This window comes from Harpia harpyja, chromosome 21 (assembly GCF_026419915.1).
Source record: "Harpia harpyja isolate bHarHar1 chromosome 21, bHarHar1 primary haplotype, whole genome shotgun sequence".
Classification (NCBI taxonomy): Eukaryota; Metazoa; Chordata; class Aves; order Accipitriformes; family Accipitridae; genus Harpia; species Harpia harpyja.
The window spans coordinates 3,216,772-3,242,498 of NC_068960.1; the positions used below are offsets into that span (position 1 = coordinate 3,216,772).

General features: G+C 41.3%; 1 protein-coding gene across 7 annotated transcripts in view; it reads right to left on the bottom strand.

Moving 5' to 3' along the window:
- Positions 1-25,727, bottom strand: part of EPN2 (epsin 2) — a 60,224-nt gene that overhangs the window by 23,506 nt on the left and 10,991 nt on the right. For 4 of the 7 annotated variants that reach the window (XR_008232777.1, XM_052772379.1, XM_052772378.1 and 1 more), the window contains exons 1-2: positions 23,095-23,235; positions 910-1,683 (exon numbers count right to left, since the gene is read on the bottom strand). Coding sequence is in view for 6 of the 7 variants with exons in the window: in XM_052772379.1 (XP_052628339.1) it covers positions 910-1,504 (595 nt within the window). In the remaining variant the exon portion in view is untranslated. Of the gene's footprint in view, positions 1-909; positions 1,684-20,989; positions 21,182-22,077; positions 22,258-23,094; positions 23,236-25,727 lie in introns of those variants that run through there. The other 3 variants (XM_052772375.1, XM_052772376.1, XM_052772377.1) reach the window with 3 other exon arrangements.

Consider the following 25,727-nt stretch of genomic DNA (forward strand, 5'->3'; position numbering starts at 1 on the left):
TCAATTGATTCACCACACTGGCTCAGTTACAGTCCTCCACATGCTATAAGCATTCATTTAAAGAAAAGATTTTCCTTCAGAATTAGACCACAACCACTGACATTCCAGCCAAAGCAGCTTTCATCAGATCATTACTTATATTAAGAAGGATTTAGTGCCAAATCAGGCCTCTTCCTAACATGACAGGGAGTTCCCCCAAGCAGTGGTATAAAGAATCCATTCTTCCCACATCACTGTATTATTTTTTTTAAGAATGAAATATAGTATTTAGTACTGATACTTGCATACCAAATGCTGATAGTGTAACTATTTAAACATAGACATATTCAAAGCATTACTCTCTAAGAACTGCTGAACAAGAAATAAAGGAAATTAAATACCAACTCTTCCCGAAGTAAAATAGCAGCAATATAAAGAAAGTAGCAAAATGATCCAGAAAATACCCTGCATTTCTTATTTTTTCTTTAATTATACTTAACAAAAAGAACTCAACACAACAAATTTTCAAGCACTCCTTTTAAAACTAGAAACAACAACAACAAAAAAAATCGATTCAAAGTCTCCCTACTGAGATTGGGGGCCTATCACATCAAACATTGGAACATGTTCACAAAAGCAGCTTGACAATGCTACCTTTGGGAATCGACAGTAAACAACTGCTTTTTAAATTGATTTACGTCAGTACACACATCCTCTCTAAAACAAACATTTAACCAGTCATTTGAAAAGACATTAGTGCCACGAGGAGACCTACAAAGACTCAGCCATTGCAAAACGCCCCTTGCAGTCAGCATATTAATCCTCTTAGCTGGCACCATTTACTCTCACATATAACAGCAAAACAGAATTCAAAACCTCTCAAAAGAAAAGGAAAAGAAGCTTCTTTTATGTGTGTTTGCTCGTACTTACAGCCATGGTAAGATGCTGGGGATCCTCCAGACTTTCCATATTCTTGCTCCGAGTAGCTGGTGGATAGGTTTGGCTGACTGGAGCCTCGGCCAAAGGTGATCTGATTGCTACCCACTCCAGTGGCCACCTGAGCCATGCGTTCTTTGGTCTTCAGGGCCTGGGCCCTCTCTGTCTTGAGTCGCTCATCATCCTTCAGAAGAGACACTAGCTGCTTGGATTTCTCCCTCACATTGATGCCCTGGTCCTTACCATCTCGATCAATATACTGAAAATCTTTTAACGTCTGGATAGCAAAAATATTCTCTTTACACTGCTGTGCCACTCTCTCAGAACCAGTTTTAATCAGGTAATCTAACAGAGTAAGGGCCTTGTATACGTGTCGCCAGTTCTTGCCATGGTCATTCAGTCGTTTCCAGATCATGCTCATAATTTCAGAAAAGGCCACAACATTGTAAGTCAGATCTGCTATTTCAGTCATTAATGAACTTGAGGGACCCCAGGGGTCATTAGAGGTCGCTTCCCGAACTTTTATTTCGGCCTCTGAGTAATTGTTCACAATGTTCTTCATCTGCCGTCTAATTGACGAAGTCGTCATTTTTATTTCCCTTTTTAACAAGACAGATACCAGAACACAAACAAAAAAGAGCTATATTTGCTCTTCTATGAACGTTTCCAAACTGCGAAGGCTCCGTATCAGTTGCTTATTTGTAACACGTTCCACTACAATCATTTCCTCTCTTCAAGAGAATGACACGAGAAAATGAAAATCATGACCTAAGTAAGGAAAGAAAACAAAGCATGTTAGTTGTGTCTTTAATTATTCCTACATGGAAAGCAATCTACATACACCTTTGAGAAATTCTGCTAGAGGTAACTGATGAATTTTCTCCCTGAATTTCTTCAAGACATCTGATTTTGAAAACAACTTGCTCTTCTCACAAGTAATATTAAACACTGAAGATTAAAAACCTGAACTGCTGAACAAGACAAAAGCAAGAAGATGTCCATGCTGATGCAAACGAAAAATCTTAAAAACAAAACAGAAACAAAGTCCAAGAAATGACTTATGGATTTAGTTCCCAACAAGGTAAAACCTATCCAGAATTTTTAATTACAGAAATTACAATGCTAGCTTGCAGACCTGAGATGAAACTACATTAGAAATTCCACGCGTAGCAGCCATTAGCTTCTCTCTAACAGTTAACAACTGCAGTCTGCTACCATTGCTGTAGCAATCTGCATACTGAGAGAATAAGCAAACTTCCTAAAAATTAACCAAGCTTTTTCTGAAAACTTGGGTAAGTTTAAAGTACACTCAATTTCAGGGCAGAGATCTTGAGCAGTGCTCTGCGTTCAGTTGAGGCCTAGGGAAGAGAAATGAGCACCAGAACGACGCACTCCAACTCAAGGTGACCTTTAATGCTAAGCAGATTAGAGCCGAAATTTTTTTTTCCAATTGCATTTACTTTCTACATTTGACAACACTCATCAGATCTACAGTTCCTGCTCTGTGTGTCTTTCACACAGCACAAAAGAATTTTTAATTATATGAAAATGGAATTGTAAAACCAAAATGACTGGCAAGAAAACCCAAGAACAAGCTCTGCAGCTGGAAAGCTGTCTCAGTTATTTATTTAAGTTTCAAGTAAGCAGAGGCCTATTAAGCTTTAGAATACATTACTTGAGTAAACTGGCAGATTTTGCTATTACATTAACACAGTTAGCATAGCCATCTTTGATAGTCACCAGTCGCATGAACACTAAGCACTAACGGAACTTGCCACATTAATAGAGATTGCACATTCAAGATGTCCTCTAATGATGTTTCTTCAAACACTCCAAAGAAGCAACAGTATCACTTCCAAAAGACAGGGGAGAGAAGTAAAGCACAAATTGCAAGCCTAACATTGGTACCATTCAGAATGAAAGCAGAATTAAGTGTCAAGTTGGACAACGTGCAGCTCTGTAATTACTTTCTCAGCATAAAGGCATATACCCTTCCTAGAAGACCACTCTGGACAAGGTAAACTACCACAGAACAGGTCCAATGAGTTACTGTATTTTATTTTGTTCCACTAAAGCTAATTTTTGGCAGAATCAAAAACTATTATGGCATCCTGGAAAATTAACTTTAAATGAGATCAACACTAAACTGCATCATCTTGGTGTTTTCCCCAATATTTAAAACCAGCTGTAGAAGAATGTTGATCTATTGTCAGGTGGCTAGTAGCAACAGGAATAAAAAGGGGCATCTTCTCCTGGGGCATTTACAGGTTTGTGCATTATAAACCCAGAATTTGAAAAGGATGACCCTATATAAACATTCCCAGGTGCTCATGACTGCTGCTTCACTCCAAAAGTTAACATTGCCCAAATCTGCTGGCTCACCTGCCCTTGTGGTCACTCTCTAATCCATTACTCTCAAAAGCTGAGGCACCAATTAAAAAAAAAAACAACACACACATACACACACCCCGCCCCAACACACACCTTATCTAACCTAAACCATTTCTTTTTGTCAATAATGGATTAAGGCAATTTCACAGACAAAGCTGAAACAAGTTATCCAAGGAGGTGGCAGCATCTGGTAGAAAGATGGTCACAAAGAACTAAGGGCAGGCTGCAGGCAGTAACTTCTTCAGCTGGTAAAACTGGAGCCACCAAAGGATACAAGCGCCAGCCTAACCATGAACACAACTATACTGATGATATGGATCCCAGATCCGAAGAATGCAAACCCCCCATAAGGGCCCAGCTTGTCACCCAACCAGAAAAGCAATAAGTAACATGAAAAATCAAACACATGAGAACTACAAAACCTCCTAGACCTAGAAGATAAAAAGTCCACCAAGCCCAACATCCTCAGACACAAATCCTCACGTAAAGAGAATGAGAAAAGAACATATATATTCCCTTGCCTTATATTATCAGCAGCTTAGGCATCTTTGATGCAACCTGTGGTGGAGGTTCTACCAGCCAGCAACAGGCACACTGTATGTCCACCAACCCTTTTTTTTGAGGCCACTTCTACTTCCCACTTCACCCTCAGCAAGCATGCAACACCAGTGCAGTGAGCATGCTACACAAACAAGTACTTCAGCTTAAATTTGGACATTTATTCCCCAAGCTGCAGACAGGGGGCATGCTTTTTAAGAAAGACCAAGTCACCTTTGGCTTCTTTATGTCACTCATGATTTTATAGAAATTGGCCATCTCCTTCTGAACTGAGGATCCCCTGAAATGCAGTCCCTCTACTTAGAAGCTGCTCTGTATCTCCAATCATCCCTGATGTCTTTCTATGCATGTATTACACTTCAATTTCTTGAGATACACACAGTTCCAAGCAATCGACATTTCATATTTGGCAGTAACAAAAGTTTATATCACAACAGTCATTTACAGCTTAGGATTTCCCATTCTTTATCAAATACTTTCTAAAAGTCTACTTGCCTTTTGGTAATTGTGTCTCTACTCATGCACATGAAACCAGGGTCATTTCTTCTCCCTATGCAAATGCTTTGAGGCTATTTCATCTGCCATTTTATCACTCAGCAGGTCTCAATCTTTCATCCTTCCCTTCCCTTCAAGATTCATTTCAAATTTGACTAATTTGGTTCAATTTGGCCACCTTGTTATCTAGAAATGATCCGGAAAAGGAAGTATGTGCAAGAGCACTGATCTTTGCAGGACAGTTCACTGGGAATAACCCTTCACTGTGGGAACCAACCATTTACTCCTAACCCCATTTCCTGTCTTTTAACCCGCTGTAAATCTATGAAAAACATTCTTGTCTTATGAGAGTTTTGGTTTTGGTGAGGCCAGAGATGAGAGGCCTTACCAAAATATTTTTAAAAGTCAAGTACCCTATACAAGCAAATGCCTCACCTATGTGTACCTCCCCAACCAAAGAAAAAAAAAGAAGTTTGTTTTATTACTTGTTACAACTTCACAGGCTTTAGAAAAAATTCACTTTAATACCACACATGATATTTGGAAAGGTAAAATTTACAGTACACGGAACACCTACTAGTCCTAAACACTACGAACTTTGGCCAATTAAATAAATACGTCAAGAATTAATCACAATCACAACATAAGCAGGCACACGGACAACCATGGTGCAATTTCACACGCCATCCCAAGCTAATTGTAAGCCAGCACCAAACCCAGTGGCCTCCCAACCCTGCAACCGCTTCCCCTTTCTCTCTCTTGCATCAAATCTAGCAATTACACAACAGCACAGTAAAACGCAACTTAAAGTCTCACAGAATATTAGCTTTTTAGCACCAGTTTTTCTGTCGAATCAGTGAGGTGACCAGGCTGCACAGTGACACAGTCACAAGCTTTGCTGCAAGGCAGCCTGTGAGAAGAGTAAAAATAATCCAACCCTGGCCTGACTTTTTAAGGAGCTGATTAAACATAACATAAAGCTGTCAAGCTCCAAAAAACAGCACCAGAAAGCGAAGAGCCTTCATTCCTGCCCAACTACACCACACACACTAGGAACCTGTACACCCCATTTCAGAGAAGAAGCCAAATGCAGGACCCAAGGACCTGCTGTGCTCTCCATACAGGCTGCAGCTAAATGAAGGAAAAATATTCGTGGTTTTGCTGTAAAGGGCAGGCAAGGAGCAGAATAAAAATCATAGCCTCATCAAGTGCAGAAATGGTTTGGAGAAAATCCTATATTTGGGAAACACTTAGGCTTACGTTTAAGATTTATTAGTTGAATTACCAACAAAGCTACACCCCAAAAGCAAGTGAGCTTGGAACACATACATGTGCAGGAGGCCCAATTTACAGCAGTCCCATTCCCCAGACTGGAAGTTTTGCTAGGGTGAAGCTTCTGAAGAAGTCTGCTAGCAGAGAGTAAGTCTGGAGTAGTGCTTTGGAAAAGTAAACATAGAGCAAATAATCCAATGTGTTCTCTTCTTGAAAGAAGTGAAATGAGCATTTTTCATCCTTCCAGAAAATTATAGATTTTGCTGGCATGATTCTTTACCTTCATATCTTTGATTCATGAAAACGAAGGCATTTAACGAGAATCGCATTAATGTCTATTTTTTCCTTTTCTTGAAGGAAAGACAGGTTTTCTAATCCTATTCTATTTTTAACCCACTAAAGACAATTTACTCTAAACTTCATTTTACTCTATTAAAAACACAAAGGATGACTGGGGTGGAAAGATGATGGATTTTTTATTCCCCCTCCCGATCTAGTTGTACCAACATTTGAGATAACTATTTTGGCAGTAGCAGTAACCCTCACCGAGAACTCTGTATGCCTTTCAGTATCTGCTTTACAAACTCTCTGCTTCCACACCACACAAAGAAAGTATTCTACTTGATTATTACCGGTCTTGGAGCACCACAACAGCCTATCTTATGATTCAAGAGATCAAAAAGCCAAATATCCCTACTGCATAGAAGTGAGAAAACGTTTCTAATGCATGGTCAAATACTTACATAGAAAGTTTAGAATTTTTTTTTCCAGAGACCTCAGTGAATTAACTTCTCACAACAAACCACAAGGAAGTACAATGCACTTGCAACTTCAGCAAAAATCTGAGTTTGCATTTTTAACACTACAGTTGCAAAGAAAGCAGAAAGTAAGATTAGTTGATTAAAGCTGCTATTCCTTGCTAACAACAGGAAAAAGGCTATCAGCTTGAACAGATTTCTTTAAAAGGTTAAACAGAGTGGAAGAGGGAGTTGTTAGTCTTGTTCATTTTAGGTGGGCCTTCCTCATTTTCTCTTCCTTGGTCCCTACAAGCCATTTTCTCTGTTTTGTAAGTAGCTTGTCATCTTTAAATAGATAGAAAAGGAAACATATAATTCTGTAGACAAGAAGGTGAAGCTTACCTGTGCTATCAAGGGTAACCTGGAGGGGAATGCCCCATTTCCTTTTTCCTATTCCAATAGCTTCATTACACAAATAACCCCAATGAATTCTCACGGTGCTTTTCTAGATACAATGTGCAGACGGAATGAATCCTTGACTAAACTTCTCAACAGCTCACTCTCACAAGAGATGAAATTCAGTAAATGAAATCTACATGAGGAAACCATCTTTAATTTGCTAAGATTAACACAGAAATGAGGCCAAGCCACAAAACTCCTTAATAAACTTAGTTCAAAGAAACAGCCATACAAACCCACCTATATACAGGCTTTCAGCAGAATCCATTCAGATCTCTGGAATGTAAAACTCAAACCAGGGTTTGTCTGCACTGATAAAATGCCCTTCATATCAAGCCTGAAGGTAAATACACACATAGTCCAGCTAAGTATGGACCGGAAATGTATGAGAAGCCTTTAATATCAAGCAGGCAATAAAAAGTGTGAAAATTAACATCAAACATAAGAAGTTCACCAGAAATTTGCATAAAATTTTAATTAACAGTACTGCAGACAACATATGTTATGCACGCTCCTTACAGTAAATGTCTAAAAGTGAATTTTTGAAAACAGTTATTAATTCAGTCATTCTGTGATTTCAAGGCACTCTCTACAGCCATCTTAATCTACATAAAAATATCCCCCCTTTCATGAAATACATGGAAAGATAACTACAAGTTTTCACCCAAAGATTCATACTGCAATTACACAAAGAGATTTTTCTGGTCATCGCTAGAAAATACACTCAAACAGCTCAAGCAGATTCCCTTATTCAGTTCGCAGGACAGTCCTCAACAGCTGTGCTGGCAACAGAGACACCAAAACGCTGCAATACTGGGGGCATAGGCAGGCGATCTCAGGCCAGCCATGCTTCTGAGCAGCTCTGTATTATGAAAGCACATCCTCAGTATGAAGGGATCCAAACAGTACCATCTGGGATATTTGCACCCCACTATAATTTCAAAGGAATGTAAGTGAAATATAAAGCCTTAAAGAGCCACCAAGAGCCTCTCCTACCCAAGACACGCTGAAGCAGCTGCTATGAGAAGTTCCAACACATTATAAAGCCGAAGCATGTGCCTTACCTCTAAGGTGTGAATACACACAAATAGCTAGAGATCTGCTCTCCTTACTATCAGGGTGGAATGACAGAGACGGGCGATCCTCAGAGTCCCCTATACCAGGACAAATTGGAGAACCCAGGGCCTGGACAGCACATCTTGCCAGTCTGCAAAGAATCAGGCTAAGAGGAAAGCGTTGCCAGATGCTAAGGAAGAAGTTCCCCCAGACAGACAAGACAGTGACACCACACCTGAACAGAGCAAAAAACACACATTCAAACACAACCCAAATCATAACAATAAGTCAGCTTCTATTTATAGCACAGGAAAAGGATTCCCATTGCCTGACACTGTAAATTCACATCCTAGTTTTCTTGCAATAGCTTGTTATGTGTACAAATCCAAACCCACTGTGCTTTTGGAAAGTCTCATTTTCCACAAACAGGAACCAGAAATCTTTCACAACAAAACTGAGCACAAGCCTGTATTTAAAATTCAGGAATATAATAATCCAGAAAAAATGATAGCAAAGACATTGTTCTTACACTGGATGCCACACTGCTAGAGAAATTTTCAAACCTAGTTAATTCTCTTTCACAGTTTGGTGGGGTTTTTTTCCCCCTATTCATAAATAATTCTTACAGAACAACTGGATAAGCAGAGGATATCATTATACTGCCTACAGTGTAACATCCTACTGCAATACAAACATCGTTCCCGAAACCAAACAGGAAGAGGGGTAACCGTACATTGTGGTCACTTGGAGAAGAGTACTACGAGAAGCAAAGCAGCTTGGCACTATACATAAAAGCCAACAAGTAGCACACTTATGAGCTCTCTCTTCCTATTGTATAGCAGAGAAAACAGCAATTCATGTGAATAAAACAGTAAAATGAAGACACTGAAATTACCATCAACGCCCTTCCTCAACCTTCAAAATTATTTAGGAAATGAGTTACAAGCACAGATTGGCAAATGGTTTGAAGAACAGGGTTAACTCCAGAAGAAAGGTTTCATTTCCATTTTTCACAGCTTAAATGCTTGTCTTCTTCAGTGTAATTTCTGAGAAGAGGAAATGGTTCAAAATTAAAAGTTTTGGAAGCTTTCCACTCCCTTTTACAAATGAGAGAACAAGGTCAGCTTTCACAGACAGCAGGTGGCCAAATTATTTCTTTATTTAAAGAGTTAATGCTGAAAGATAATTCGCCTTCAAATTTATGCATATTCATGAATCCCAAGGTTAGATTCTACACTGATTTTACAGTCCTGCCTCAGACTCACAGAGAAAAACCAATTCCAGCTTGTATGGCCATTTAGCCATAAAATAGATTTACAGACACGAATTTGTTTAAGTTTTCTCTATAACACCTCTTCTTACTACATGTCTACTTAAATTACCAAGGCAGTATTTGAGCCCAATGGAAAGCTTATCTCATTACTCACAGAGGCTACAGAAAGGGGAGGCAAGGAACAGAAATATAACTTTCATCTTGCAGCCCAGAACACGGCAGCACTACCTGGCCACTTTACTTTGGGACCCACCAAGCCAGAGTTGATGGTGCATTCGCAGTTACATTTGACTTTGCAGCCCCCAGCGCAGCTGGAGGTATCGACAGTGTGGGAAGCAGCTGCAAATATGCTCTGAAGTGCTGCGAAAGGGGATGGCCTCTGTAAGAGCCATGCAGATCACCACAAACGATCCAAATCCGACCTACACTGGAGATCTAATTTTAGGATTACAAGCTTTGACAACATCTTTTTAAAAATAACACATTCCTCCTTCTATGGCTGGGTCAAGTGTCATCAACAGTACTACCTGCATTTTACACAGCAGATCTCAGTTTATTTTTCACCAGTGATACAGCAAGTACCGGGTGCGTAATGAGTAACAGAATATTGCAGAATTACAAAACAGCATAAGGTCAATCCATTATGCACTGAACCAGAAATTCTAAATGCAAATTAATCCAACACAACAGTGAAAATACCTACCCAAGCTCTCAAAAGGAATTTGTTCTCTGGGGATTACCTACTTGAATGAAAGCACTTCGTATTTTATTCTCACAAATAGAGGGGGGGGGGGGGGGGGGGCAGAAATCACCCAATGTGTGCCTTAACAAAAAGGTAACAATCTGAAATAAATGCAGTTTACCAGGTACATTTAAGTAGCATTTTCAACTGAATTAAAGACAGTAGGAGACATTTCTCTCCTTCCGTATTTTCATTCTGGAAGGGAGGAAGATACCTGATATTCTTGCCAGAGGATGTATGCCACAGTGTTTTCTTATACAACTGCAATTTTTAAAATTCAAAGCTGACAAGAACTACTATATTCATATATATCTGTGCTCATGTATCAGACTTGATATTTTGGGAAGGTACCTGCTACTTACAATTACCCAATGATTCCATTAACTAAATTCAGTTTGCACTTTATTATTATGAAGCAGACGTCACCATGTGCAGTTTCTCCCATCCACCTACACACCACAGACATGAAACCACATTAATAAATTCAGTAGGCCAAAGGCAAATGCTCATCATGACAAAGGTTAGTGGAAAAAAAACAGTTTAGCTCTCCATGTTACTACTAGTAGAAGCTGAGAGACTAATTAATACTTTCACTTTATGACAAGAATTTCTAATGAAAAAGATTGTTCAAGGAACAGTACAAGATCTGCAAAGCTGTATCTGTCCATACATCCAAAACACTACTATTTTGTTCAGTTTAAATTGTTAAGTGTACTGGCTGCTACCACAAACTACAAGCCTGTAAAGAAAATGGAGATTGATTTAATATCCTACCTACATTCATCAATGCCCATTCATGGCATAAAACTTCCAAGTGCCATCCCTCACAGCCACTGTACTTGCACACTCATCTTGAAAAAGTCAACACATGGTCTTAATTCAACTATCATAACTGGTAACAATTAACATAAGGTTACTTTAACCCTCAGAAATTAAGCTACATGCAGTTGTATGCTCATGACTAATTAAGTTGCTATAAAATTGTAAAGCAGGAAACATATCCTAAAATCCTCTATGCACCCCGCTGGAAGAACGTTTTGGCTAAAAACCAGGGTTTTACACTAGGCCTTACTGTTCAGCAGTCAGGCTCAGAGAGGAGCTGAGGATGTGGCTTCACATTACATTTACTCTCAACTGGATGAGGTCTGCTACTGAAGGCAGCGTCCTGCTCCTACCTGCTCTGCCGTCACATGCCAGATCTCCAGATAGAATCGGTTCAGTGAGCTGATCTGACAAACCGGGGGAGGCGAGGGGGAGATGGATAGCTGGGGTTTCTGACAGATCAGGTCACCAAACCAATTAATCCCAAGGTCACTCTAATTACTTTAAAGTACACCACAAATAAGGGAAGTAACATTCATTTCAACAGCAATCTACAGTTACATTTCATGAGGCAAGATGTGAAGCTGCACTTTGAAAGCTCAAATTGGTGGTAAAGTTAAAGATGATGGTTTAGATTTGGGGCTTGCTTTCAGCAGGGAACAGTGCAAGAACTGCAAACAGTGGGTCTTCTGGGAAATCGCCTTTTACTACCAAGCTGCTAGTAACAGTAACACATTCATTTTGTTTCATGTTGATGACAGCCACAGAAAAGAAGGAAATCTGGTCCTCCACTCTTTCAAAATTGGCTCACATCTTAAAACCTCGACCCCGCCCTTTTTACACGCTGATTTTAGCTGTCCTGCAACACTTGCTGTTCAGCTTTCCCTCTTATTCCTCCATATCTTTATCTTTTCACACTGTACACACCACGCAGCTTCCAAAATCTTTTCCAAACAACCCTACCTCTTTTCTCTCTTCCTAACAGACCTGTCTAACATACCTAGCATCATCACCTCGGCAGGAAAATTCCATCCAAAGAAGTGCTGCCGGGCAGAAAGTACGTGCAGCCAGAGCAGAGGGCACAACTACCCTGCCATCAGCAGCCTGGATTTAGACTGGGTTATGCTTACCATGAAACAGCACTCAAAAATACTGCTAGCCACTTTGGTATACTTCTGTGCTGCTCCAGTTCCTGATTTTGAGCTATATTCTCAAGTTCATCTTTGATGGAAGTGAATCACTAAAAGTCCCCCCCCCCCCCCCAAAAAAAAATCAGCACATTTAATCTAAGGATTTTTCCTCATTATGCTACTCAAAACTTTCCAATTCCTTCATTCAGGCACTAATATGAATAATTCCTATTCACAAATGCAAAGATTTGTTATTGTTTTGCTTTATTATTATTCTGTTGGTTTTTGTGGCATTAGGAAAAAAAAAATCTAGCTTGAAGATGCCAGCAAATCCCACATTCTCCCATACAGATATACAGGAATTTTCAGCTGTCATCGTAACAATTCCTCAAGTTTTCTGAATCTATCCTTCAGCAGTAATATCCTACCTACTCTCTTATCTATTCTGGATATTTAGACGGAAAATTATTTGAGTGGGAGTTAGCTTGCTCTTCTCAAAGAGGATGACAAAAGCCTTGTTACTAAAAAGCATCTGTGCCTGTTCCATTATTAAAGGTCATTTTCTTCCAGTCGGCTCTTGCAGAGAACATGTTATACCCTCATAGCTTTGATATTCTGCAACCAGCAACTCTGTACATGTCCTCATGACTCCATATACCCTGTAAGGAGTCCACATGTAGAAGACAATACCTACCATGTGTAATCCAAAACTCAAGCCTCTGATATTTCTGAAGCAGCTTATTATAGCTTGGGACATGTGGGAAAAAAAAAAAAATGCAAGTAAATCCCATGTGTAGTACTACTACTATCTGTACCTCCCATAGCTGCCTGGTATCACTGCACTGTTGATTATTCTTTTAACCACCGTTCCAATGCAAGTCATTAAAAACATTCTCTCTCTTTAGATTTATAAACAGAACAAGAAAGTGACTTAAACTCACCCACTCCATTCTCTGATATTTTTTCAAGAGCATTCCACCTAGTCCAAATGCACGGAAGAAATTCTAGCCCATTAACATCCATCAGCTAACAGAAGGGTAATGAACTCATCAATATTGCTAAAATGCGTGGGTACAGTATCATGCTGAATCATTTAGGAACTACATTTGCAGAAAGAAGAGCTCAAACAACCCACCTTACACTGTCAGCAACCATCTTCCTGAAGGAAGAAAAATGAATGTACTAAGATCACCCTCAATTTTGTTATCCCTCTTGACAAGGCTGGTAGTGTCTCTACACACCAGTATTTCCATGCCAATCAAATCCTGTCTGATGTTGCTCCCCTCTGGACATCAGCTTCCTTTGCCAAGCCACCTGCACACTTGCAAGAAGCTTTCATTGCTCATTTTTCTGCAAACATAAGGACCTGGCTTTTCGCTGCTTGTTAACGTCCAGGTCAAATATGTTAAGTCTTAACTTGAATTTTCAATTTGCAAAGAAAAAAAAAAAAGACAACAAAAAAACCACAAAAAACCCATCACCCCCATTGTTCCCTCAACACCAGGCTACTGCAACTGTTAGTGTCACACACTTGACTGATTCTTGTTATCTATTTACAAAGCTATGGAGGGACCACCTTCTTCCTCCAGCAAGAAGTTTTCCTAACAGTGACAAGTTCTAAACATAAGAAGAGCTAAAAGCTACCAAAATTAATCAGTCTTAAGAGAAAACACACTATGAACTAGCATGCATGAAAGTGTGGCTACCAAAAAAAGCCCACACCTGTGGCTGGAACTACAGGCATAGTATCATGGGGTAAAAGGGGAGGGAAGAAACCTTATTATGTAGTACAATGGTATTAAGTTATTGTTCTCATAACAGCAAAAGGAAAAGGTATTTATTCTTTAAAAAAAATAAAAATCAGACTTAATAATATAAAGAAACAAAATTATCCTTAAATTGCAGATTAGAAACTACTTTGCTTGTTTTGCCTTGTTCAGGTTTGCCAAGTCTGGTCTTCACTGCAGTTTTAAAAATGATAGTAAGTACACCGCACTTCTGTTTACACTTTCAGTTGTAATGGTATCTACTCTAATTAAGTCCAAGAATAAAAAGGGTTTTGTTAAGGTAGCCTTCATAAACCAAGTACAATTAATTCAACTCTCAATACCTTAGCTTCCTTAATATAGATAATGTCTTAGAGTACATACACTTACACATGTGTCTACATATCCTTAACTCCCACGGCTTAATTCAATTAATACTATTAAATCTTTAATGCTTAGCTTCAAAGGCTTTTTTTAATTTTTAATAGCTCTCATAGGTTAGCATGAATGTTTTAAGTCTTTCTACTATATTTTAAATAAACTCCTCTTTTCTTTCCACTTTGATGTTTGCCTTTCTGACAACCCTATACTCTGTGAAGCTCCTGGAACTTTGTTTTCTGTGAAATGATGACATTACAAACTCAAAAAGATATGTTAATCACTGAGCTGTAATCAGGGATTTTTTCCTCTCACCTGCCCTCTGGGCTGGGAGTTGGCAATAGAACCACTTTAATCAAAACAATGTAGAAACCCATGAGGAGAGAGGATGCAACCGGGAGTGGGTGCTTATTTGCATCTGTTTAGCATGTAAGCAGCAGGCGAGGCTTAATTCTCTTTTACTCTGGTTTCTCATGAAAGGAGAAAATGCAAAAGTCACCATATTTTATTAAAATAATTAAAATAGGAGTTTTGACAAAAAACTAGTTGAGCTTGATGGAAGCACAAGCCTCGTGGCATTGAAAGACACATTGGTTTCACACGTTTGATAGGCACTCAGTGTGTTTTTAATTGTAAAGCTTTGCCTGTACCAATAGCATTACCATTACACATTTGATCAGCTAAAGCTCCAGTTTATATATACATGCATGTACATAGACATACACACATAATTTACCACTTCTGATACGTGGTAAAGTTCTGCTGTGAACACACTGTGCAAATATCAAGGCAACTCACACCCGCACATTTCTCCCCTTCTCACTCTCACTACCCCAAGACCCCTACCCAACTTCCACTGCTCCATTTCTAAAAACTTTGAAATTTGTGAGACAAAAGAAACAAAGTAAGTTTCGATGGCATACTTCAGGCCTTTCTAAAAGCATAAACTTAAAAAAAAAAAAGAAAAAAACCAGCACAGACTTTACGCCTCCTTTAAAGTTTATTTTTCTTCTGAATAGGAAAAAGAAATCCCTTCTTAAGATAAAACTAAAAATCAGTATTTCCAGGGACAGGAAAAGGCACTATAGTATTATATACACTATCCAAACTGACCAAAAAAAAAAAAAGATTAACAATCTGGCTCTGTCCCAAGGCATTCAGACACAATTTTGTGCCAGCACATACATAACAAAAATATTTCTGCATTCAGGATGTTCAAGCATGTTTCTTGCATTTACACCTGGAAAGCTAACAGTATTAAAAAACGACGTGCCGCATTCTGCATCGACTATAAGTCAATGACCAGTCCCAGATCAACAGATCTCTCCCACGTTCAAAGTGAAGTGCGTGCTTACATACTTTGCTTGATCTAGACCATAAACTGCAGAACAGAAAACCCCTCATAAAGCATATTAAAAACAGTATAATGAAGACAACCTACAAAACTATCCTGCTGTTTTTCACCTCTTCAACATTTCAGCAGCCTGCAATGTAAGCAGAGAGTTCCCACCATGCAGCGCACTCCCCAGTATTACACACCTTCAGTTATATGTGTTCTTTTAAAGCCAATGTAAATACTCTCTTGGAGGCATCCTGTGTTCGTATTATTGTGAAATTAAATACATGCAGACACTATTAGTTGGCAGATAGACACCAAAATGTCAATTATTCAGTGTGCTTAAACTAGCAGGGTAGGCAAAAGGAGATTATTCACTAGGTAGTCAAACGTAAAAAAAAGCCAGACATTTCAGTCTGTCTCAGTGTTTCACAAAGGGGCCAGCGATTTGTAAATTTCAAATGCAACACTTAAGCAGTTTTGCAGACTAAAAAAACCCTCGCATCCTTTGATGATATACCTCAGTGCTTCTCTGCAATAAACCAGTTTAAAACTGACTTTGCTGTCACACAAGCTTTTATACTCCAGCTCCTCTAAAATTTAAGAATTCTGAAAGCTAACTAAAAGCAATTATAAACATCCTTGTATTTTACTTCCTTATTAAATCTTCCCAAGAAAATCAGTAAACATATAAACACAAATATCTTTCAAAGGAGTCACCCAGGTACCAATCTTTTAAAATCTTCAGAAAGCAGTTGCTTTGCTGAAAAAGTGCAAAAAACATGGGCTGTGTAATTACAGTCTGGTGCAATGACAGTCTTCCTGTTCTTCTGAGTAGCATGTAGAAATTTCTGCTTTAAAAATATACATAGAAAGTGGTAGAGAGTCTCAAAAACTACAATTACAATACTAAATATTGATTTCTGATCTGCATTTGCACACTTCTAAGAAAAGTACTTGGTGTCACCTATGCTATTTATCTAAAAATATTCCAACAGAGGCATTATCTTTACTTTCTGAGAAACACTCTCCTAAACTGGTAGACAAAGCTTAACTTAATGAACTCTGCTCAACAACAGCAGCAAAAACATAGTAACACTCCTCATCAGTAATAAGCATTCCAAGCCCTTAAAAAAAATTTAAAAAAAAAAAAAACAATCACTGCAAGAAGCATAGTATTACAAGAAGCAATCGTAAAACCATGCAATAAGCCAGTATGGGCTCAGAAGGCAAATATTTCATTAGGTAACAGAACAGATGCGAGTCTTACACTTTCAAATGGTCATTATAGAAAGAGGTTTTTATCAAATGGTGAAATACCTGGGCAGGGGGATTTTAAAGATTCACCAGGTCTTCCCCGGGTCTGAATACTGCCAGTAATGCACAATTCAGATCTCTCTCTAAACAGACATTACTAGTCACATTCCAGCAATGTCACAAAATGGTAGGGTGTTTCACTGATTAATTAGCTAACTGAATAATTAAAAACACTAAAGTTCTGTTTTTAAAATAATAATTGAAGAGCTTTCCTTTACATATACCACATGACAGAGTACATTCTGCTTGACCATTCATCAGAGAACAGGCAGGCATGTTAAAATAGTTCTATTTAGAACTGAAGGGTAAGGATTAATTAATGATCTTAAATTTTGGCTGATTTCATAGCGTTAGATCAAACACCTATGCCTTACTGCTGTTGTCACAAGCTTCATCCCTGTCCAAACACTGCTGAAAGTCAGTAGAAAGACAGCTGCAGCAGCAATTGGGTGAACAGATTTGGCTGAAGAAATCCTCACTAGTAAAAGAAAAAAAATAACTAAAATCATGAGAATGACAAAACTAAAATGTTGCTTGGGGCCTGTTCACCCAGTTAGCAACACACAAGTAGCCACTTGAGAACAGATTCCCTACCTGCAAGGAAACACGTTTGAGGGAGTCTTTCGTGCCTGCATCTCAGGGGAGGAAGTTACCTTTAAAAATACTTTGTTTTGCCTTTCCCTAAGCAATATTAGAACTGTATATATCAGTTATTTTAGTGGGGTTTGTCCACGAGGTCCTACAAACAGAGGTCTTATTTGTGAACTGTACAACCCTTACACCAGTGCACCATTACTCATGCGATTAGTCCCAATGAAGTCAGAAGAACTGTTTGAGAAAGAAATTGCCTGCCAACCTAAGGGTTGCACAATCAGGGAAAAAAAAAATGGTAACAAAAACACGGAGGGGGATAAATTGCATCTGACAAAAACTACAATCAAGAAATAGCTGGTGACAGATTGTTATTTAAGTACAAGGAAGTGATTTAAACAGTCAGGAGCAGTTGTAATAAGATTATACGATTCTCTATTAAGATTCTTAAAATGTCTTTGTTCTAGCAAAGCTATGAAAAGACCATTGCCCTTGTAAAGGTTCAGAAACTACTAAATTGATATTAAGTCTAAAAATTAATGTGATTTCAAAGCAAGTAAAGAAAAAAATGTAAAAGAACATCCCTAACATCATTAGCACTTTTGTCGCCCATGCTGACATTTTTAACTAGCATGAGTACAACGTATATTGTAGCATTTCTCGGTGGCAAAACTCAACCAAAGAGAAGAGACCCAACGAACAGAAGTACAGAGCTCGCTCTGCTTGAGTTTCTGCTTTTAAATAATGAAAACTACTAGTTTGATAGTAGAAGACATTACATTATGTAAGTGACATCTTCAGAACTGCAGGAAAGATTCTATATAAGGTTATACTGCAGGGAGATTAAATCAATGTCTGGCTGTTTAATTTCTCTAGAGAAACAGATGTGGCACTTTAGCCATGACCCCCAGACTCCACCCTCTATCTTTAAGTAGTCAATTCTAGAAGGACAGGCCCAAAAATTGACCATAACTACTGCTACACTGAAAAACAAACAAGGCAAGCAAGTCTTCTGATTTCTGTCTTGAAGGATGGACATAAAACATCTCTAGGTAAGGTGTCTGGCATGTTTTTAAACTAATAAGCAGCTTTGAACTTTCAAAAAAAAAATTTTACTTAATTTGTAAAAGTATTGTTCATTGAGTGCTGCACTATAAGCGTAAGAGAGCAAATGATTCACAGATTAATATTTTACTGTAAGGGATAAGAACAGAAATTTCCATTGAAAAAGAACATCCACCAAAACGTTGGGTCTAAAGGTGATCAAACCCGTGCCATAGGAAACAGGTATACGATCCGACCGGAGAGAGGAACCGGGACTGCTATTCAAATAAGGACTAAACCAGCTGCATAGATGTGCAAAGTACAAGGTAATTACGAGGGCAAGAAAGTAGGAGGAGATAGAGAGAAGACTAAAAGACAGGTTTGTACCGTGTCTACAGAAGCAGAATGCATGCAAGCGTTCTCCTGCCCCGGTCACCCTCCAAAACTATTCTACTTCTCATGCCTTGTACATTTACTATATATTATACAGTTACATGACAGAAGACTCAGCAACTGTAGACAACATTAATAAAACAGCACTTGGAGGAAAGACAGGAACAGTCGACAATGTGGAAGAAAACTGCAGAGGTCTCATGCAAAAATTTCAACTAATTACTTTAGGCAGCTCAGGGAGCTGTACTCCTAACAATGGAAGGAGAATTATTACTTGAAAATAAATTGTATGCATCAGGACAACAAAACATATGGTGTTTGGGATTCTTTAAAACTTTACCCAGCCACCTCCACCATAAAACTTAGATAAGGGGAGCCTCCAAGGCAGAGATGTACCCAGCTCTGGGCTGGGACTGGTTTTACCCAGTCATACTGCTAGAGCCAGCTGCACTCACACTGCCAGTGGGGACCTGTTCGTGCCTGAGCTCTCCCCTGCTCCGTACTCATGTTTCCCCACCTGGAAAGAGCTGGCTTTTTCAAGTCAGTGTGCAAGCCAAGGCATAGGCAGTGTGAACAGACCAAGTCTGACCTTCAAGGCACTAGTTAGAGGCATTTATGTTAACAGCCCTGGGTGACATGAAAAGAGATATACACGCTATTAACAATTAAGGCAGTACAGGGCATTGGTTCCGAGATCACTTTTTAAGCTCAATTTCTGTAACAACACCAAAAGAATTGAGCTAAAAATTATCTATACAGAAGAAAAGCATTTCACTAAGCATAGTGATTCAAAGTAGTATTTCCATATAAAAATGCACAATAGCGAATTACAAACCAAATTCTGGTAAACATCTCCAGTTGCCAGTGACATTGCAACTAGAAAACACACAATACTTCTATACTAATTTTCTCATTAGTGTAATCATTCATACAAACTCCACTATCGGATACTTACACGCATTTCACTTCTTGTGGTAACTCTGAACATGTATACTACAGTTTGAAGGAACTCAATCTCAGTAGTTTAAGCTACTCTCTCCTTAAAAACTGCCTACTACCTCTAGTTAGTTACCTACAAAACACACCTTCGAACTGTTTGATCCAACTATTTTGCCCTTTATCAATAGTTTGGAGCATCGTCATAAAATCAATCAAATTCCAAATTTGAAAACCAAAGACAAAATGTTATTTGCAAAATGATAAATAAGCAATACCAGCTTTTCTGTAGCTTTCTACCTCCTGCACCACTCACCGAGAGGCTCAGCTGCAACGACCACCTAGTTCTAGATTCATGCTGAAGCTTACGGTCTCTGAATTCACTTATTCTGACATACAAACATTCTAAACTTCCCCCCTCGCACAGAACAGGAAAGTAATCCTGTAACAGCCACCTAAACTGATTAATTCTGGGACTTGTTATGGTCTGCTATTCAGCACATACCAGTATGCAACCAAACTGAAGTATACCAATGCTAGCGGACCTACAATTAGACCTAGCAGGTTTTATTCTAGAGGACAGCATACATGTTGTTCTCCACGGTGTCTCATGCCTTCTTAATGAGCAGCCAGGCTACTGAAATACACAAAAAAACCTGCTGTTCTTTGAAGCACTTAGACAGCAGGATGCTAGTACATTTCGATACTTTCCCTGCACAGATCAGAGCAAGGCAAAGTGGAAAAAGAACATTACAGACATTCATACAAAGCAGGCACCTTTCATTTTCTATTAGCAAGATCCCAAGAGACAATTTAGCACTTTGCAAATATGGCAGTGAAAGACTGGAAAGTTGCTTCCTGAGTACCAGTCATTAAATAAAGATTTTAGAGTAACTTATATTCTTCTAGACCAGGCAAACCCAGTAGCCATTACCCCATCCTACATACGAGACCTAAGAAACGCAAGATCATGAATATCTTAACTACTCTGTAATATATTTCTCCTAAAACAGATTATCATTTAATGATTTCTCTCCGGAAAAAACACCACAAAAACAAAACACCAATTTCTGTATCAAGAAAGAGTATCAGCATTTTTATGAAGTAACAAATTAGGCCTTTGGCATTTCACAGCAGTGACCCAAGATTTGAGGCTTCTTAAAAGCTCCAAGTTTTAAAGCAATCAAACGGCTGACAGCTGGAACAAAATTAGCATGATTAACCAGTTATGTAAATAATGATGCGGTCAGTACAAGCTGAATTCATTTATGCTCACTGCATTATACAGCACTGCTTGCACTGGACATCAGATGTTTGTCAACTATTCATTAAAAATGACTGTAGGAATAATGGACGTGAAAAACAACATGAACATTACCATCGAGGCTACTCAACAGCCACGTCTCAGATATCTCTTCTCCTATTAGGACAGGACCACCAAGTAACTCGCAGATAGGACTTTTCTTGCCCAAATATTATCCAACGCTACTTAGCTCGACATAGGGAACAGGTCAATTGTTTTTTCTAAAGAGAGAGGTCCATCCTGTTAGTATCTCATTATATTTCATTTCTGAAAGGCAAATATTAATTTTCATTTGTCAGTACATGTAAAAGTCAAGCTACCGCGTAGGAGAACCGTCGTCATGCTGGAATGATGTCGCATAGTTACTTTATGGCATCAAGGAAGTTACAATCAGCATGCGTAAGTCAAACTTCCTGAAGTATAACTTGCAGTCAATCTGGCCTTATCAGAATTCATCTTCAGGAATGCATACTCATGGTTAATTTGTACTTGATAATTTTTGATAACATAGTTAAATATTTAATATATGGAAGATTATCTTTGAAATTCTAGCTAGCTAGTTCACCATTACTTCAAGTTAATAAAAGAAAATTTATCAGAAGTTTTGATTCTTCACAATAAAACACCATATACGAGTTTGTTAAAAAATAATGTATCCGAGAATCAGCCAAGACAAACATATTTAGAAGCACTTCCTAAATAGGCTGTATTTTGCTAAAGATACCATTACAATATATTTATATTTTTAATCAATAATCATTCTAACATCCCATATTTTACATCCTAACAATCCAATTTTCTATGACCTTGTCTCACACAAAACACAGCAACACACTGGAATTATGCAAGAGTTCCACATTACCATAAAACATGTATTTAAGTGGAGAGAATAATAAAACTTCATCTTGTGGCCTGATTTGCATTTTGAACTCCTAAAGTCAGCCTCTACAGTCCATAAGATCCACAACACACCTTAACAACCTGAATGAGTATTTTAGGCCTCCTGTTGAAAATGTATGTCTGTGTGTATAATTCAGGATATTTTCTTTCTAGATAGAAAAAGAAACATGTCCGATTCGTGTAAATTTTAAATATAACTTAGCTTATCAGATCAGTGATGATACCAATACTTAAGAGGGGGGGAGGGGGGAAGCATTACATACCTCTTGGCCAAATAAAACTGAGACCAAACGTTATCAATATGCCTTACGGCTTTAAAATAGGAAACTTCCATTGTGGGTAGCCTGCGATAATTCTTGTTTCAATACACTTCACCACAACAATAATGCTTCATATAACGCAGCACACTGACTACCCAGGCCCAATCTGTAGCAGCAAAGGTACTGCAGGTAAAGATTGAAAAACAATATATATGAAAAAAATAAACCTTTAAAAAAAAATAATTAAAGGCACTACTACACGTCTTCCAAACCGACTGCATGACCCCCAAAAAATAAAATAAATCCCACACCGCCACAATTAAGGCTAACAACGCAGAGCCGAGGTGACGGACACCGCGAACCAAACGCCCCCGCCACGGACCCGCCGCCGGGGAGCCCCCCCCTCCCGCCGGGCCAGGCTGCCGCCATCCCCCGCAGCCCCGGCCCAGGTGGCTTCCAGGGACTCGGCCGCCACGGGAAACCAGGCCTAAACTTTCAGCCGGCGGTGAAAACCCTTCCGGCAGCTGCCGGCCCGCAGCCCGCACCCCGAGAGGCGAAGGGCCGGGGCGATCGTGTGTGTCCGTGTCCGTCGTCGTCCCTCTCCGCCCGCCCCCGGCAGCACCGACCCGGCGGGTCCCGGAGGCGCGCTCCCTGCTCTCGCGGCCCCGCCGCCGGGCTGCCATGATGGGCAGTAACTGTTGCTGCCCACCCAACGGAGACAACAAAGGCCACCCCGGCCCCCCGCCGGGGCTGCCCCGCCGTCCGGCCGTCTGTCCGGCCGGCCGTCCCCGGGGCCCCCCGCCCCGACCCACCAGCCACCCTCCCCGCCTCGCAGCCGGTCGGCGAGGCCCGCTCCCTCCCCGCGGGAAGGCCCGGAGCCCCGGGGGGCCCCCTTCCCGCTCCCACCCCGCACCCCCGCCGCTGAGGGGAAAGGCGGAGGGAGGCTCTTCCGCCGCCACCGTCCGTCCGTCCGTCCGTTCCCCCTCCCGCACCCGACCACCCCGCGGTTCCCGGACTGACCTGGCGGAGGGTGCGGGAGGAGCGGGGAAAGGACCGCGGGAGACGCGGAGGGGGATGTCCCGGTACCCGGCCGCCGCCGCCTCTGGCTGGGTTTGACACCCACACGCACCATCCAACATGGCGGCGGCCGGGGGGGGGGTGGGGAGGGAGGTGGCGGAGGAGGCGGAACCGGCGGCCGCGCGCGCGTCCCCGAGGCGCGTCCCCGCCGCGGGCGCGGCGAGGCGAAGCGAAGGGCGGGACGCGGGGCCGACGGCGGCCTCCGCCCGGGGAACGCTGCCGGTCCCCGCCGCCGCTGCCCTCCCTCCTCACCCGCCGCCGGTTAAGGTCTTCGCCGGCCACGGCGGGCCCCTGCCGGGTCTCCTCACAGCCAGGCCTACCGCCCCCCGCGGCGTGGGATAAGGCAGGATCAACCGCCGGGCAGGGTCTGAGGAGAGGGCCCGGCTCCTGCTCGGGCCCGTTGCCGCGTCTGAGGGGAGGAAACCGCTTGGGAAGGCGAGGGGAGCCCCCTCCTCAGTCACATCTCCAAGGGGAAATGGAGTTCAGGGCAGGAGAGGGGATTCCCCCCCCCCAAAAAAAAACAGGGCCCCGGGTGGGTCGCCAGGCCCAGAAGCAGCTCCCATCACTTCAGGCAATGCAGTTACTGCACCTTTTCCCCCTCCCGCCAAAGACGCCAATAGAAAACAACGGGATTTATGGATCAGGGGATGCTTCGGGATGGTGGGAGGGAGCTTTCTGGTGGCCACGCTTGGTGATCAGAAGGGGAGCTCGGAGGAGACACGCAGGCATGAACTCGAGGAGCCGGGCAGTCTGGGTGGGTTGGAGCACACGTCCTTCCCCTCTGGGGATAATGACTAAACCTGTGTCCGGGATCGCAGGTTGGAGGAGGTTAGTGGTCTCATTGTAGTTCTCCCTGAATATATTTGTTCCTATCGTAAAACCGTGAGACAATTCAAGGAAACGAGACGTGGCCATTGGGGAGACAGTCCGGGTTGGTGCAGGTCAGGGGAGAAGCTGGCTCACAGGACTCTGCTCGTATTACAGCTGGCTCCGGGTAGTGCTACTGGTCATTTAAAACCCAAATTCTTGAGGAATCCTGCCTTACTAAAGCATAACAAAACAAAGGAAACTCAGAGCAAAATGCAGTTTATAAGGTATTGCTTTTCAAGTGAAAGGAAGGTCAGGCCAAGCGCTGCAAACTTACGGACCAGCCCTTTCTCCCATGGAGTCTGTAGCAAAATTCCCACTGACCTCAATAGGAGTCAGATCAAGGTTTAAATACAGAAGAACGGGGACTGCAGTGAAACACCAAGTAAGCTGCATTAAAAGCAACTTGTTTAGAAATGCTGCAAGTTCAAATGCTTTGAATACCATCTGGTAGCTGGGAAGCCAAGTCTTCTGCAGCTAGCTACGATGCTGGCTTAGCTGTTAACCTTGAGCTAGGAGAGCTAGGCAGAATTAAATTCCGGGTGGAAAAAAAATAAAGGATCAGAATGCATCTGACACTATCAGCAGGAGCTGAAAGGATACTTCCCTCTTTTCTTCTTTAGAAGAAAACAGCAATGATGGAAACCTAATGTTTCTGTGTGCATTCATTAATCCTAATGATTAGGTGCTGACAGCTCTAAAGAACAAGCAGCAAGCTCTTGGTTAAAATAAAATGGGAAGAACAAGATTGTTCCTGCTGCTTTCTCTGCTGCCTGCCTTCCTTCCAGGTCTGGGCAGACAACTCTTCCAAGCAGGAGGCGGATTCCTCTCCTTTCCCAGCTCCATCCCAGGTATCCCTGTCTACGGCATAAATGTACGAATCAATGAACCCAGCAAAGGGCTACTACAGCTGGCACGCCTGTATCAACAAAACCGTATTTTCTATCAACCAGATCAAGCCACTTAGTGCAAGCAAAACAAGCCAGCCAAGTAAAATTACACTTTTTTTAATTACACCCATGTTAATGCCTTAAATCACAGTGTTCCTGCTACACTGGTCAGGTACCCGACTGATACAGCTGCACCAGCAGAGATTTGCCCAGGCTGCAAAGGGACTATCCCTTCTGGTGGTCCCCTGAGGACATCCACAGTGAGAGGGGACACGTGGCAGTGGATCTATGGCACTTGTTTCATACAAGCAACAGGAGGTCACTGCAATTTGTCCTGTGATTTTAAACTCAGGAGCTAATGTAGAAAACTTTCCATCCCAGCACTGCCCCATCCCTCTTTCGAGCAGACTGTACCACACCTTGGATGTTGACCCAAGCCACTCTATCAAATTGTTCCCAGCCCACACCACTTCAGCTGTGTTGGCAGAGCCAGAGTTCAAGGCCATTATTTGCAAAATGAGTTTGGCATCAGAAGCCGATAGCCGTGGCACCTCCCCGGTTGCTGCACCAGCAGCAGAGCAGTCTGCATGGAGAAAGCAGATGGCAGCAGCGACTCCAGCGAGTGGGAGTAGAGGGGCTGTTGCATGGCAAGGAGCAGGAGGATAACGAGCAGTGCTGCAGTGCGATGGCTGGTATGCAAGAGACTCTCCCAGCAAAGACAAGGCAGGCGCAGCTTTCCCGGGCTCTGCCTGGCCACGGCTGCCCTCCCAACTAACCTAGCGAAGAGCGGCTGCCAGGAAGCCACAGGAGGGCCTGTTC